Below are 17,764 nucleotides of genomic sequence, written 5' to 3'. Positions count from 1 at the left end.
TCACCAAAAAGTTTTTTTTAAATCTTTTTTTAAATACAAAAAAAGCTGTGAAGTGAAATGAAACTTGTTTGTCTTTTTCTCAATGACAGAGTCAGACAGATGAGTACGGACAGACTTATGTTTGAGTTTCTTATTTGAAATCCTTTAAACTTTCTAAGACATAGTATATCTTTACTTTGGCGTATAAAGTATAATACTTGTAAGTCTTTAGAGCCCATTTTCACTGTGAAGCTCAACTCTAAGGACCTGACATAATGTATGACTGTACTTGAGGCATTTGAATTCTCACATATATGGATATATTCACTGGAAAATCCGGATTTCAGTGCATGTCTAAAAGCAGCTTATAACCAGTCATCTTCTTGGTAGATACAGAAGCAACTCTTGCACCATCTTGCTGTTTTCAATTCAAATTGTCAAATGTCCCTGAATTCTTGATATTAGATGTGAAATGATCAAAGCGCTGCAGTGCTGTGTCTGTACAACCATCATGAGAAGACAACTACAGAGGCAGAAGCAGCAAAGAAAGCACCGCAAATGCTCCCAGTCTCCCGCAAAAACCTGCTCGCTTGGCAGCAGCGAGGCGACGGTTTTTCTCAAGCTTTTGGAATCGATCCAGTGCATGTTGCCATCTGCAAAAATCCATTCCCTACAAATGCCACGTTGTGCTTTGTTGAAGAAGAGAAAAGAAAGGAAAAAATGGTCCTGTGTATAATTCTTATTTACACTCCTGGCAGAAGCATTTCCTTTCTCGAGCAAAAGTCTTCAGCCCCTTTTTTTGTGGGAAGCTGTGCTGACACTAACATTAGCTGTCCTGCCAGCTGCTCTGCACAGCTACAAAGAGACTGGCAGCGAATCAAATGTGGTGACTGCACTCAAAGCACAGGTTGCAGATGTAAGCACTCATCTTGATTTCCAGGTAATTTAGGGAAGGTTATAATTTCTTCAGCAAAAGAGGAGAATTTTCAGCTGGTTCTCACGCAGGTTGCAGATTATGTGTAAAGCCTGATACAGGACAGTAGATGTAAGATGGTGACCTCAGAACCTTTTTGTCTTTTATTTACTTTTTCCAAAGCAGATCGTACGAATGTCGTCCTGGACTGTAAATAAAAAGATGAATGAGACGCCTCCACTTTCTCCTACTGTCCAGAAACAAAGCAGAAATATCTGGCATATGAACGCCAGCATCTTGTGCATTTGGAGTCAGAGTCTCAACAGTATTAAGGAATGGAGCTGTGGTAGTGAGGTCCCACTAATACAAACATTGTAGTCCATCTCAAAATACAGTCTATGATAAAACCTCACTCCTCACTGCTGTTGAAGAGGTGGCAGATGTCAGGATCAGACATGTTTTGTAAATCGTTTCTTGGATTATGACAGATGAGCTGCAGTTTGCTAGTTTTTGGTGTCACAGAGTCATTGTTTCCATATAACAGACAGCTGTTATTGTCCCTCATGTGTATGAATAAATGTATATTTATTTTACTTAACACCCTCAAAAATCATTGATTCTGCAGAACTGCAGTTGTTCAATTCGTCTTTGAAACAATGCAGCTTGTGATGGGTTTAATCTTAAGCGACAGTGGAAATAAGTTTCAAATCCACTGCCAAACATATTTCATCTTATGTTGTCATTTTTATTTGGTAGAATCTTTATATCATCTTTTTTGTCCTGTCCTTTTCTATAAATGTCTTACTTACATAAAGTCATTTGAGTGTATAAGTGACTTTCTATCTCTCTTTATTCCTTTTCCTTCCATCTTTCCTTCTTTCTTTCTCCTTCAAACTACCCAATCTTCATAAAACCACTGAGCGTTAACTCGTCGGTTAAAACGATGGACGATGATTCAGTTCCATCTCTCTGTCCCTTCTTTTCTCCCTCTCGCGCGCTCTCCATAGTTCGATAAAACCAGCCAGTGTTGAGCCATAATAATCATGTAATAATACCGTTTTTATGCTGAGGAGTTTTATGACTTCGTGGCGGATCATCCAGAGACTGTAAGATGAAGTAATCATTACAGAATACATGGACAATGTGTTACAAACTTGTGTAGGACTTGCTCTTGAACTGACTTCCAGTGCTTGAGTCATGCACTTCAATTGTTTGGAATTTCTCCCTTCTCAGAGGCCTGTCCCACCCCCCCCATAAACTAACCTGGTTTACACTGACGGCAGGTATGGGCACAGGTGTTTGCTGTGGCACTGCTGGTGGAGTCACTGTGTTGTTGTTGGAGTTGGCACCACCGCGAGGCTCTTTCCTGGGGGCGGTTTTCCCACTGGGGGGTTTGCCGCGTGGCCTTGGGGGGTTCTGATGCTCCAGGGAGGGGGACGGCAACAGGTCCTTCTCTCTCGCTGCAGGGCTGCTGTGGGAGGAAGCACAGCAAGAGGAGCCGTCACAAATCCTGTTAGATTCACCCCTTGAGCAAGGCACTGCTTTGTTGAGCCAAGTTTTACATTTACAAACGTAGAAGATTGCCTTGGTCAGCTCCAGGGGGCGAATATGTTTAAAAATGAAAAAAATATACAAGACAGCATGACATAATTGAAAACAGCATGTATTCAGCTGAACTGGGAAGATGCGGAGAGCTTAGAAATGAAGGAAAAGAGAGAAAAATAGAAGTGATTGAGGGAGAAGAGAGTAAAAGAAAAGGGGGAAGTTTGTTCTTTTTCCTCATTAGCCTAATGTCAAGCTGAGCAGCCAGTTTGGCAGGGCTTCTAGTCAGAGTGAACATTTTCCACAACAGATGTGTTCAGTGGCGAGCTGCCAGCGTGCTCCAAGATGCATTGGAGCCTCTGTTAGCTCTCAACACTAAGTGACAACCCTGGGTACTAAGGTGTTAAGAGAACCTGCTTTACCACTAACAAATAACACGTCAGTTACAAAGGACCAAACAAGAATTGAGCTGTTCTCTTCAAAGTATCAGATTGAATTTGCACCTGCATCGTCTCAATTGCCTCATTTGTCAGATTGAAAATGATTTAATCTTATCGATTAACAAAAATAAGAGCATATCCTTTAGATGGAAAATAAAAAGCAACCAATTATTGCTGTATGCAAAAGATCACCAATAATTTTGCATTAGAAATGAGTATTAAACAATATGAAATTTTAAGATGCAGCTATATTTCCTAAAGAAAACATTGTTTCCTTCCTAGTGTACCTGTGCTGGTTTGCTCTGCTCCATGTCTGGCTCTGATTATCCTCTGCACTGTTTGACCTCTCTGTCCGTCGGGGCTGTTTTTTTCCTGTGGTGATCCTCCTCGGGGTCGTGACCTCTGGTCCAGACAGCAGGGCCGGTGACAGCCTCATCTTGGACCTCTGGCCCTCTCCTGAGGCCTTCTGGCTGAGCTTAGCCTTGGCCTTCTCTCTGCCCGGGCTGTGAAAAGCAAGACATGATTTCTCTTTCATGTGTTTTATGGATGGAGACCAGTCTTTGCATGCTGTTGCCTACAGTTTGTTGGCAATGCTTCCATCTGCATTTGTTTGTTTGTTTATTTGTTTGTTAGCAGGGTAATGCAAAAAAACTATTTCCATGACATTTTGCGGAGGAAAGGGTCAAGGCCCAAGGAAGAACGTGTTCAATTTTGGAGAGGATCTGGATCAGGGTGTGAATTTATTTCAGAATTTTCATTGTTATTCAGAGAATAATTCAATTCATTCCATTGTTATGACTTGGCTGAGGTATTCGCTACTTTACTTGAATAGTTGTTTTGGCAATTATTTAAAGCAAATACCAGAAGGCTCCTCTTGTATCCTTGTGCTCCACTGTTGGTGCAGCTGGAACCGGGGTGCTGATGGATCCACAGGCCTTGGCCTTTGCAGCTGTACCCACTCCTGGTGCTTCACTCCCGGGAGAGAGAGTCTCTGGACCCTGGTTGACAGAGACTAAGCAGCAGAACATTAGTTCATTAGTTCAGATAAACTTTTTAAAATCTATTCTGTCAATCTTATCTATGACACAAAACACCTTCCATATCTACCAACCTGTGCCATGATGTTCTGGCTGAGGGGGAACCAGAGGTTTGGTTTGAGCTTGGACTTTGTTCAACCAGCTGTCCAGCTGCCACTTGTTGGTGGACGGGGGCTCGGGCTAGAAGGAAAAAGAAACTCTACAGATTACTGAATATTTTATAAGGAAATAATAAATATTCTCTGTGACATATTTGAATCTGGAGTGCCATGTCCTCATAGATTTTTTTGTGCGATAACTCAAGGGAACATGCTGTTGCAAGTGGATGCAACCAAAGGAGGAATCAAATAATGTATTAATACTACATATACCATCATGCTTAGTTTTTGCACACATAGCTTGGTTTATTGCTTCTGGTTTTGTTGATTGTTTTCATGTTATGAAACCAGGGAGCATAGATCCATTCAAATAATGCGATAAATTATGTTAGGAATCAGTTTTCATCAGTTGCATTACCTAGAGCTTTCAGTGGACAGGCAGTCACACTCAAAGTGAAAAGAATAGTGTTAATCAGGACGGATAAACAAGCCAATGAAATCTCTTTAAGAAATGTAACCTAAATTATACACATTATCAATATTTTACTTTTATTAATGGACTGCTGAATTAGATCTCTGCTCTAAAATCAATAAAGCTTTTGATTCACAGAATAAACAAGACTTTGCACGGTTACGGTAATGATTTGTTGTCTCTAAATAAGAGATGTAGAAATATGCTAGTGGCATAATCTATAAATCAAGGTTCATAATGAATATATACTAATTTCCCTCCTATGTTGTGATTGGGGACTTCCTATTCCCTCTGTTAGGTTAAAGGAACTTGAGCCACAGTGTCTAGTTAATGATGAAACTGCTGCCTAAACAGAAATCTATATATAATACTTTCCATTTATTTCTTCCACAAAAAAATGATTTGACTTGAAAGAATGATTTTAAAATCCTTGTTGCTTATGTTATCCATTCTGTGCATTTCACATTCTGTGCAGAATACACATTAACACACCTATTCACACTTGTCATCCTACCTCTGGCGTGTGTGTGCGTGAGGCCCGGTTGTATTCGCTGTCACTGGAGCTGCTCCCTGATTCGTCTGTGTCCGACTCTGAGCTGCTCTCTGATTCACTGCTGCTGTTTCCCGATGCACCACTTTTGTATAGAAAGAAAAAAGGAAAAGTGGGAAGGAGGAATATAAGAATGAAGGGAACAAAGAAAAAGCAAATCAACATGTCAAAATGGAACAAAACTAAACCAGCTTCGTTGAAAAAGCATGTCGGGGAACACTGTCACTGTCACTATTTTTGAGGTGACAATAAGTGAGTACATTTTCATATGTCCAGACAGGATCACCCACACTCTCAATTGCTTTTTGGTAATTCAAATAATCCACACTGCAGCACTGTCTGACAAAACTGGAAAGAAAATGACTTATCTATGCATATATCAGTACACACAATCAGTCCATAGGATGTTTCTCTTTATCCTCTGAATCCCTATAATTCATGACAGGATGTAGTTGATCTAGTTTAATCTCAGAATATACAACAAACAAATAAATAAATGATCAGCAGATTGTTCGTTCCTAATAACCACTCAAGGGAGGTAATCCTTCTAATTCACACGCTCATACACTGACTGTAGATCAGTGCCATCCGGCTGAAGGACACTTTGACGTGTGGCCTAGAGGAGACGAGGAAGCACCAACCTTCTGATTAGTGGACGCCAGCGATTCCATCAGTCGCATAATGTTTTAGCATTTTCAATATTAAGTACCTGAGTAATGCCTATTGACTGTGAGAGTTAACTGCAGTCTACTGTTGTTGGATCAACCTTCCATTCTCCATAACTAAAAACAACAATAGACCAGATGCCTCTTGTCTTTTAATCTGAGCTTTCTACGACCGAATGGACTCATCCACTGATGCAATCATTTCTTTCAGAAGAACTGTGGATGAGAATTGGTCGTTCTTTGACTGTATTTGGACAAGCACTATGCAAAGACATCTCAGAATGAATCTACTGTATATCTATTCAACACTACAACTGCTTCAATACCCCATCTATATACGTACCTCAGCTTTGAAAGCCTGGAGGATCGATCTCAAAACAATCAACCTTCACATTTAACTGACGTGTGTGGTAGTGAGCATTTTCTATTCACAACTCTTAGTTGAAGCCCTGTCATCTTCACTGATTCACCTTGCCAGTTGGTCTCAATCAGTGTCAGGGTTATTTAAAGTGTGGCTTTTTCATTTGCTTCCACTTGTATTCCTAGGTTCAGGTCTGTGGATTCCCTGTCAGTCTAGTTTAACTGAGCTGACTCGTCATTCAGCTAAATCATGTGTTTACCACTTTCATAAAATGGCAAGTAGGGTGTTAAGAACACTATAGCTTTGTGTATAGTCATGTTTGCTGTAGATTCATTTTACTACAAAACAGTACTGTACAGTGAGTACAGCCTGGTACAAGCTTTCTGTATTACAATCATTCACAACTGTGCCTGTTGCCGGTTTTGGCCTGAAATGGAAGCTTCCCTGGGCGATGTCCCTCTACAGCATATAGTAATACATTTACTAATATTCAAAATAATTTACTTACTGCCCCTTTAGAAGCTCACTACACTGTTTTGCAACTACTAATCTATCCGTTAGTTCCAGCTTCTTCCTGTAAAACGACTTCCAAACATAAATTTTTGCGTGTATTTTGTCTCTAAGTTCCTGAAATTTAGTATTTCATTTTTTTCTACTCTTATTTTCGTGGTGAAATTTGTCTGTTCATTACATCTTTCCTCATCCTGTGTACAGTAGATGGCACAGCCTGCCAGCAGCTCCAAAAATACCCTTCACTCTTTCGTCCCTTGGAAAAAATATAATAAATCTAATTAAACATTTTCACTACAAATTTCAAACATTATTAGAATATTTTGATCGTATGAGGAGAGAACATTATCAAATAAGCATAAAAAAAAGACTAATTTACACAAACTACGGCCCATATCATCGAGTCCTTGATTTTAATTAAAGAAGCACCCTACAGTTGTAAATATATAGAAAAAACAGACCTTGTTCCTGATTCAGTGAAAATTAGAAAGCAACTGACGGAATTTAATAAACTGCTTTTAATGAACGCATGAACACAGCACTCTGAACCAGTTCAATCATCTCATGCTCTCTGGTGCTTTGGTTGGCCTTCGGTTGGTGATCATCCATCCTTCCGCAGCACTTTGAAATGGATTCCTAGAGGCAACACAATCGCTCGTGCTTAGGAACTCAGGAATACACACAAACACGCTTGCACACAAAGACATTGCAATTATGTGCAGGTCTCTGTTTGTGTTACTGTGTCTGGTGAGCGTGTGTGAGAGTGAGAGAGAGCGTGCACGTAATTTCAGTTCAAGGCTGCCATCACAGCAGACACCAATCTGTGTGAGCAGTCAAGCAGCAAATCCATCAACTGTTCCTCGGGCAACACACAGGCAAGCAAACGCACACACACATTTGCACGCACAAACTCACACACATGCAAACTAAAATACACACAGACACACACACACACAGTGACAGGTACTGTATGAATGCAGTCTCTGGCCTGTTTCTCTTCTTAATCATTACTCATCTCTTCTCTTTGTCTCTTTTTTGATTTCAATTAAATTTTCACCTCACTTTGCTCCATTAGCATCACAGTTGAAACAGTATTGGCAACGTGATGAGTCAAACTCCCTGTTTACATGGTGTGTGTTTGTGTTTCACTTTTGTGTAGGCCGCCCTCCATTAAATCACTGCTGTGTGTTTGGAAACATATTGACACAGCTTCAGGAGCTCTTAAGAACTAAAAATAAAACATGCTGGCTGGTAAATCATCACAACGACAAAAAAAGCAATGCCGGAGATTTGATTCCCATAAAGTGACTTATCCATCATGATATTCAGCTTTCCCTCCAGACAGGAAACATTGAATATGTGTGTTCAATGTCATTTTTAAATAACCAAAGCAGTGGCGTGTCGTCATGGCAACCAAGTCAAAAAGTGCTCTACTGATACAAACAATTTAAAGACATGAACTATAGACGATACCCGAAGTGAAAGGGATATCTCCTCTTACTTCATATCTCAGAAAATCGCTGTGTCCCATAAAGGATCAGATGTTACCTGTTACCTGCCCCCTGTGGGAAACCTCCAGCACAGTCTAAAGGCCGGCGCATGCTTTGGCTTTTTCAGAGACACGCAAGCGCAAGAGCCCCTTGCGTGCTTGCGTACTTGCGTGCGTCGACCAATTTTTGTAACTATACGACAAAGCTACGCAAGCCTCACACAGCCCGCAAGGCTGTGTTTGGCTGCTATCTATATCCTTTCCGGAGTCACATTTCCGGTTTCATGCCCCATGAAGATTTAGAAGAACAAATATGGACCAAATAGAAGAGCGTTTGGCAGAAGAGATCCGAAAGTATGACCACTTGTATAACCCGTCATTGACGGAATACAAGCACGCACAGATGGCCTGCAATTCCTCGAAGGAGATCTCGGCTAACGTTGGTTTGCAGGTCGACGAGTGTACGAAATTGTGTAGGAAGATCAGGGACAAATTTGTCCACCAGAAAAAGGCTATGAGGAGCAGCAGTGGCGATGTAAATAAACAGTCGACAACGACTGCCACACACAAAGAAGGTATCTCTAAGGTCGTCTTCGACAAAAAATGTTACTCCACATAGTGTTCTGGCGGTGAATTGCTTTGCAACACACGCAACCCTTGGAGAACACCATCTTAAACTCCGTCTTGAGTTTATTGCTTACTTTGTGTGACATTACTACTGGGCGGGTAGTGTGGAGTGGGGGTTTATCAGAGGCTTTTTTTCCAACAAAAGCTGACTGCTGCTGAAAATAAGATGGAGACTGGTGAGGAGGAACCAGCACAGTAAAGCTGTGGGCCGTACAGTAAAACATTAAGATGTAAAGATGGGATGGAGTCTGAAGAATGCTGGATAAGAATCACTGAAATGGGATGTTTCTCGGATCAGGATTGTCAAACTTTGTTTCAGTCTTTCACAGTGAACAGTCTGTTCATACATGGATTACTGGAGGACTGCAGACAGACTCTGTGACAGCAGAGACATGTTGGACTTCTGTCTACATCAGCTTTTTGTCCCCCTTTGCCATTAAATCATCTTTGGATGTGTGGGTAGAAAGGAGTCCTGTGAATCAGCAGCAGCTCTCGGATGTGGAGAAGACTCAATACTATTCCTGACTCAACAGACTCTGACACAATTACAATAAATAATAGTTTATATTCTAAGAAACTGACAATTTTGGATTGTGAAAAACAGCTGTCATTAAGTACATTTCTATCCTTTATTTTAATGCGCATTTCCAAAGTGTAAATTTAAAAAGTGTAGAAATGCCAGAAATTTTAAATAAAGTAAGAGAAAAACTATTCCAAAATAAATAAACCATCCTTTAAGATGCCAAAGTTTCAAACTGCATCATAACCCCCACAAGGTTATTATCACCCTCAAGTATTCAAGATAATACTTCAGAGGAAAATGTCCTCAAAGGTAGTGACCGTCCTGGGTTCATATCTTTCAGACAAAGGCATGAACTATAACAGAGAAATAAAAAAAAGAATCTGTGATTCTCCTCGACTAAATCCAGATTGATTGGGGGGGGGGAGTTGCAGCCAGTGTGGCCAGTTAATCACAGATACAGTCCAACTGCTTCTTGATGTAGGTTGTTCTTTTATCCAGAGCATTTTCTTGTTCGACATGTGCCTGCTTTTTAACACTGATCACTTCCCCCGGTGGCCTAGCCCACATTGTCGATGAGACATTGGCAAGAAATCAAAGTGAGTGCAAACAACAGCTGCGTGTGTGTGCTCTGTAGAAGTGTGTTGTTCTCACTCGTCTTTACAGCTCGTAACACTGGATAAGATCTGGGTTTTTGAGTGTGCTGGACTTTGCCATAAATGACCCCCGAGCCCAGCACCCGAAGCCATGCAAAGGAAAATGAATGAATTCTGCTGTTTTAATATTTTTATACGCTGTTTTATTATTGGATGTTTACAACATAAAATGTTTATTTTCCTCCACGAGAGAACATCTCCAATGGGTTGTACATAATAGACAGAATCGTTCACAGGGACATTTAATAAATTTGATGGTAGCCTTTTTATGGCGTTTCATATCATCCCTTCATTTGCCAAAAGATCCAATTGACTGGAAGCATTAGACGAGTCTACATTCCCCACACTGATATGTTTGTGTTTTTTGTTTGAACAGCGGCTTGTGAAGTTGAAGGAAAGCCTGAGTGTCTTTTCTTCTCAATGGGATTTTCAGTTGAGTGCTCTCTAGCCTATTTTATTCTGGCAACATAAACACTGTGAGCTAGAGGAACAAGATGAAAGGAGATGAATATGTGTATGAAAGCATTACATCTGGCTCGCTTTCCTCTTTTTCTTCTTAACCCTCAGGAATCAGCCATCAGCCGTCGGAAATAATTTCTTACCGAAGTCATGGCCAAATTAAAATGCGCTAACGCTAGATGGTGTAGAGTGACAGAGTAGATTTTGAAAAATACAAATGATATGCTACTTTGTAAAAGTTAAAATAAATAAACATCACATTTTGACATGGCTTATTATTTAGAATATTCTACATTTTCCTGTATGTTAATTGTTAGTTTGTCTGTTTTCCATTTTTTTCCACAGAACAAAGTTTCATATATTTTAATATATAATTTTGAAGGCATATACTTATGTTTTACATATATTTACATGTCAATTTCATTATCAACCATTGTTCTTGTTATCCTTCTTTCCAATAGTATCTTATGTTTCCTCATGTTTATCTCCTTTCAGCCCCATGTAACAAGCCAGAACATAAACATAAAAGAAACAATATACACAGTATATATTAAAGACAATCCCTTCTTCACTGTTTCATACAGGTGTCTACCTGTTCTTTCTATATCTTACACATCAATACAAATATTTAGCTTATTTAGTTCACAGTGCCTCCACTCTGTTTATTCTATGTATGCCTGTGTCAGTGTTGCATAAGTAACACAGATAAGACTTACGAAATAGCCTTTGTCAGATCTTCGGGCTCCAGCAGAGGCTTTGGTGTCTGTGTGTTTATTTGTGTGATAAAATCACAAGCACAACAGGGGAAATGAAAGCCTTACAACCCCGACAAAATGATCTGTTGGTTTGATGTGTCCAGTGGGCCTCACAAGATCCACACAACACCCACATACTCACAGGCAGCAGCTAAGCTACAGCGGCTATCCTTCCGTCTGCAGCGAGTTTACAAAGCCGACATTATTCATGGTTGGAACCTTTGACGAGGTCAAGCGGAGAACTGGCTCTGTGAGCGAATAATGTGTTTTTACATTACATAAGAGACATATTATCTGTTGTGTGGATAGGAGCCAATTCAGTCATCTTATCAGTAACATGAAAATCACTTAGAGTCTTAGACTAAATTGTCTTGTGCTTTTAGCTCCGTAACAGTCTTACATTACAAGCTGAATATAGAGAGCTTTTAACGATCTTAGCACAGGGTCTGTACAGCATGACACATATAAATATCTTGATAACGTGCCCTAATTCACAGTGTAATGCTGCAGCACTGACTTCAGATCAGGGGTTTGTTGGTTGTCACACAATCCCTTTCCATGTGCCTAAATATTGTAATGCAGCAACAATGCACCTGAAACCACACCTGCTTTTTAGAACCATGACAATGGAGTTGGTTCACACTATGTACAATATCAATCTACACTTCATTTGATCATCAATATTATAATCGATGATATAAACTAATTATAAATATAAACTCATCTTAGTCATAGAAGTGACAAATATATAAAGCCATAGTTTTCTTTAAATATATGAAAACCACCTCAAACTGGGGCTACGGTCAGCCATTGCACCTTAGTCGGGTAGGATCACTAATGGATGATTAAGGTATGACTCTGTGCAAGACACAACGACAGGAAAAATAGTGTAATGTCTATAGTGAAAAGATTTGCAAAATGATGTGTATTTCCATTGGTTTTCAAAATCCACGTGTGGCTGTTAAAGCATGACTCCTGTGTTATGTTTATGTTAAGGGTTATCAAACCACTTAGCTAAGGTTAAAAAAAAATCCTGGTTTGGGTTTAATGCTGTAAAAAGGTCAGTTCAAACATAAAACTGGACCATGTTTACTTATAGGTCCTATAATTTATATGCTCACCATTAACCCTGACCAGCGCATGCAGAAATTACATGTCTGTGAAAACGTACAAGACCAAACCAATTAGAGGGAGATGAATGTTATTTTAAAACCAATCAATTGACTTTTTTCAGCATACACTGTAGTCTGTGGTCACCTTTTATTTTATTTTCAGCATCTTACACTCGTCCGATCTAATCAGTCTTCAATTAATTTCAATTTAACTTCAAAGGAACTGAATTTAATTGAATACATCCCCCAGGCCCTGTTAGCACATTATGGCTGATCTTTACCCTTCGTTCTGCTCCTCCCTCCAGACTCCAGCCAACGCTTTAGTCAGCAGAGTCAACTGGAGTGTGTCTATATAACCTGTGTATATCCACTGCATCCTGCAGACTCCCACCCCTGTCATCTTCAATTCTTCTTGCTATATATCTGATGTTATATTACACTAAATAATTGAACTCATTATGTATTAGACTTGGCGTATGTTTATGATAAGAATAATTCAATCAAGCAGAGCAAATGGTATAAGATTTTTTGGGGCATTAAATGTGAACACTGAAGTTATAATTACAGGGCTGCAGCTATGAGGACACAATGTCTGACAATCTAGGGAATCTGAAATATCCTCAGTTTTATATATTTTTCTTACCACTATGTGCTCTTATAAACCCAGGGTACATTTGTGTTATGGTTCAGTTTAGACTGTGTCAACAATAATTGAACAACAGCAATTCAACATAAAAAAGGACAATCAACAAGACAATAGACTGTTACAGCCTTTTTTTCCTCCTCCCAATCGCTTCTGCTGGAAAACTGAATTGATTAGCCTCTAAAGGCAATGGGGTGTATGGCTTTGAGCCAGACGGGCTATGGCTCAGCTTAACCACAGCCAGCAGAGTGGCAGAGTGTGACACAGAAGGATCATGAAAAACAGGTAAATATAGTCTCTAAAAATAGCTGAAGAAGTCAGTGAAAATATGCAGAATCCTAACGGTAAGACGACAGTGTGAAGTGCAGTGTGGAGGCCATCTGGGCTCAGTTAATCTGTCATCTTATCATTTGCCTTCAGCTCGCTGCTTCTGCCCTCCACTTGGCAGGGCTTCCCACTGCACAGCTGGCTTTACAATGTCTCTCTCTGTCTCTCTCCATCACTCACAAGTGTGTGTAAACTGCAGCGGTTGTGTGTGTGTGTGTGTGTGTTTGCAGGCATATTTGCATGCATTGGTTGTTTATCTGACTCAGGGTGAGTATATGATATGTGACCAATTTGACAGGATTTATAAATTATTGCATGTCCTTTACTGAAATCGAACAACGATTCAAAGATATTTGACCCCCTGACATTGGAGCACAAATGTAATAAAAATACCATTTGCCATTCATAGGTGCATTGATTTTTTTATATTGCAATGTAGATGAAAGCATGTGTGTTTGTGTGTGGTAGTGTGTTTGTTGTTGGGTGTGGATTTTGTGGAAAGTTTAATTTTGTGTACAATTTACCATTATGAGTTATTTTAAATATTTTCATGTCATATTCTTTCCTACTGAATCACATTGTCCCCACACACACACACATCACATCATGTAATACTAATATCACATCTCATTTTTGAGGCTCACAGGATATTTCTTGTGCTTGCAGTTCCATGTTCGTCATAAATTATGAAGTCTGAAAAATAAAAGTTTCCACCTTTTCAAAAGCACAGCTGTCGATGGATTCCAGCATTCAGGGATGTGTGCATGAGTGTGTATTTTGTGTGTGTTTGCCTGGGGCAGTACTGTGGGGAAGTCTATAACAGGTTTCCATTCCTACATATGTAGTGTTATGCTCCCTGGCAGCAGCAGCAGTGACAGGGTTTGAAAGAGTGTTTCACATCTGAATTCATGTCACATTTGATAGACTTGACTGGAGCAGGGTGCACCTGCTCTGTTTAACCTGTTTCTTTAACCTGCCGACATGTTTGTGTCAGTGATCATGAATGGAATCATCATCTCTGATGGGTTACATCACAGGACGAGTGAAGGGAGCCTACAGATTTCTATTTCAGCTGGGTTGCATTCATAAAGTTAAATTTATGAAGAGAAATCACTTAAAAAAATATATTTTCTTTTCTGCTGTTAATACCATGTTAGATTGATTGTCATTGTACTAACAAGTGAAAACAATAATCTAACTATATTTTATACCTGTGGTGTTTTAGGGTTATCACCATGGCCTGCTTGGAAAAATAATCTGATGTGGAAGGCATCAAGTTCCCCTGACCAACCAAACCGAATTACAGACGTAAACATCCAGAGGTTGGGGAAAAAAACATACTAACATTCATCTCTACCAGCAAGATTTCAGAATAGCAAATAAATTGTTGGTGATCTCTGACTTGCTAATCTGTTTCTCTGACCAATAGCCAAGTTGACATCAATGGCCTTTGGAACAGACACAAAGAGTCTATAACAGAGGAAGCTATGGGAGCTTAGCAGCTGTGTTGTACTGACCTATTTTAAAGGAGACAAATTATGCTCATATTCAGGTTCATAATTTTGATTTGGGCTATCACATGAAAAGGTTCACATGCTCTAATGTTCAGAAAACTTTCCTAATACTATCCACTGCGGCAGCTCGTATTTTCAGCCTCTGTCTGAAACGCTTGGTTTTGGCTCAAAAAATGTTTAGCTCGAAAATTGCGACCTCCACTCTTGCTTTACCTGGCTTTGTCAGACTAGCTGCTAGACATGCAGAATGCAAAAGTGGGGTATCACGATGAAGTGTAACTATCAGCCCAACTACTGACAAAGCATTTTAGTAGATTTAACCTGCTGGTTAATGGACTGCAGAACTGCAAATGAGCAGATAGCAAACCTGTACCAATGCTAAGGTGTTTCCAGCTGACTTGAGAGCCTTTCCAACTTGGAAAGAGTTGAAAGTATTTCTCAGTGCGGAGTTCAAATGTGGCTACAGTTTTCTCTTCTGACTGTGTTTAGTGACTAGAAGAAGGCAGCAATATACATTAGCCATCTTGTTGATGGTGACTGAGATGCCTTGGCTTCAGAAATGTTTGGGAGCTGTCATGTCGTCCATTTTAAATTAGTCTATAGATCATATTAATGATGTGGTAGTTACTTTCCATTGAAAACAGTTGGGAACACTGGGACTTCCCAGCTCACCAGCTCAAGTATATACTTCAACACTGTGTCACCAAACTTTTGACACATCTTATTTCAGAAAGTCACACGGATGAACTTTGCAGTGCCACATTCTAGGGTGACCAGACGTAAAAGCGCACTGCTTTATTTTTTCTTATACACCTTTGTTGTTAGTACAGTGGTATCTAACTTAAGCTGCATTTTTCTGAGAATTTGCAAAGCGACAATGTGAGTTTACCACTTTCCCTCATGTAAATAATGTTCAATTCGATATTCCAGTCTGGGAAAGTGTTATTTTTCTGAAAGCGCTGGTATGTGTCTGATACGTCTGACTTGGCACTAAAAAGAAGGAGTGCTGCCAGTTCACTGATGACATTTAATAGATGTGCTTTACTGAACAAGCACACTATTTGTAATCCACACATGTCCACCTCTCCAATAAAGCAACATCCACTCACCATTATTACACTATTCTAATGCCACTCCTATATAGTCCCCATTAATTGTGTGTTTAGCAAACAATTTTTGTTAGGTGGTAGTCCTCAAAAGCGTAGTGAACATTTGTGTATTTTATTTAGTTTCCTCAGTGTGTCTGTGTCCATCCACTTGTATCTTTTCCTTGACTTTGTTTACAGTCACACTGTCAGAGAGAAGCCAAACATATCAGCTTTTCAAATGTTGCTGTTATTCTCTCTCATTTAATAATAATTTTCTCAAATTCAGATTTAAGCCTCATTTTAAAACCATGAAAATAAAATGATCCAATCAGATTTTCCTTTATTGTATTCTAAGCAGAGAAAAAAGTTAGCTTGCTCATTCATTGGTTTGGAAGTCATAACTGGGACCAGGAGACCTCATAGCTGTGTGTTTGTAAAGACAATGGCAGGTGAATTAACCAATCAGGTTTGATTTATTGTACGTAGGACCACAAATCACTGCCCTCGGCCTTCCCTTCCTGAAAGCCCAAGGCCACAGCTATCTCACAGGGTTTAGCTTTTTCCCCTCCAGGGGTTTAAGCTCCGTGGCAGATCAGTGACTTCACTCATTTGGTCAGACAGACAGCAAGATGGCAAAGTAATAAGATGGGAGATGGCCAGGTAGAGAGAAAGATAGGTCAGACAGCAAACTGACAGGGTTAATAACTGAATGTAAATTGCTCTGAAGCTCTTCTTTAACAAGATTTGGACTTGACAAAATTATACATTTAAACCAAGTTTGCCTCAGGCTGGTTATTGAAAGAAGCAAAGAATAAGTTCACCGACTTTTTGTAGTGGATGATATTATATTCACAACTTGGAACACTTCTTTGGATCTGTGGACTTTTATCGAATAAACTAATTTTAATAATCAAGGAGTGGAAAAACATCGAACGACAAACAATCTGCGGACATCTTCAAAGGTAGGGAGTCTCCATCGTATGCTCTCTTGCTGGTTTTTAGGATGCTGGTAAATCTGAATGAATTGCATGGGCTCAAGCAAATCATTGAATTACACCATTGTTTTGTGTAAAATGAATTGAGTAGTTGAACGCATCTCTGCTGAGATATATTATTATGATACTACTCGCTGTCATAGTTAGACAGGATCCCCCCCTTCATTTCCCCCCCTTCCTGGTGTTTCTTTCTCACCAATTTGTGTGTGTGTGTGTGTGTGTGCGTGTGTCTACCTGGCACAGCAATTCAGTTTGCCCCACCTGTCAATTTATCTACACACAACTTATCAGTTCATCAACTCCACCTGAAACCAGCAGAATAAAGAACAGCTCCTTCTCTCCACTTATCCCTGGTTTTCTCAATGTCTCCCTGAGGGACACTAATTACGACTACCCTACCTAGTACTTGTTAATGATTCTCCCTGCGCCACATATCACCCTTCCTGCACTTCTTTTTTTCAGTTCCTCATGTGTGTCCTGTCCCTGAAAGTCTAAACCCTAGCCTGCTACACGCCATTATCCATCCTGGCTTCCCTGTTTGTTTCGCTCCATCGCTAAAAAGATTCACGAGCGTTGAAAGTATTTGCAATAAACTTACCTGTTTAAACTTTTACCTTGTCTATGCGTCCAAGTTCTATGCCTGGTTATTAAATCACTACATCCAGAGTAACCCTCCCACTGTGAACTCCAGTAGAACTTCTTTTATTTGTGCTTTTACTACTAAATTAATTTGAATAAAAAGATAAATCCATATATCTCCTGGTAGTTTCCCTCACCAGGGTAAATCATATGAAAAATGCACGTAGGACATAATGAAGAAAATACAGGGAAACAGGTAAAGATTTTACAGATTAAAGAGCAGTAATATAAAGATGATACACTGCAGTGGGATGGATAGGGTGGGTGGTTGTATGAGTGTGTATGTGTGGCAGCAGAATAACGATTGGTATGTGGGTGAGGTTGTCAGAGCAAGGATTTGAAAAAAAAAAGCGTGTGTCTTCATGGAGTGTGG

At 39.8% G+C, this 17,764-nt stretch overlaps 1 protein-coding gene across 1 annotated transcript in view; it reads right to left on the bottom strand.

Moving 5' to 3' along the window:
• Positions 1-17,764, bottom strand: part of aff2 (AF4/FMR2 family, member 2) — a 139,946-nt gene that overhangs the window by 21,083 nt on the left and 101,099 nt on the right. The window contains exons 11-15 of the mRNA XM_061079984.1: positions 4,996-5,116; positions 3,986-4,091; positions 3,736-3,886; positions 3,162-3,377; positions 2,156-2,363 (exon numbers count right to left, since the gene is read on the bottom strand). Of these exons, the coding sequence (XP_060935967.1) occupies positions 2,156-2,363; positions 3,162-3,377; positions 3,736-3,886; positions 3,986-4,091; positions 4,996-5,116 (802 nt within the window). The remainder of the gene's footprint in view (positions 1-2,155; positions 2,364-3,161; positions 3,378-3,735; positions 3,887-3,985; positions 4,092-4,995; positions 5,117-17,764) is intronic.

This window comes from Limanda limanda, chromosome 10, assembly GCF_963576545.1.
Source record: "Limanda limanda chromosome 10, fLimLim1.1, whole genome shotgun sequence".
Lineage (NCBI taxonomy): Eukaryota > Metazoa > Chordata > Actinopteri > Pleuronectiformes > Pleuronectidae > Limanda > Limanda limanda.
The sequence above is the reverse complement of the archived record's forward strand: the minus strand, read 5'-3'. Positions and strand labels throughout refer to the sequence as shown.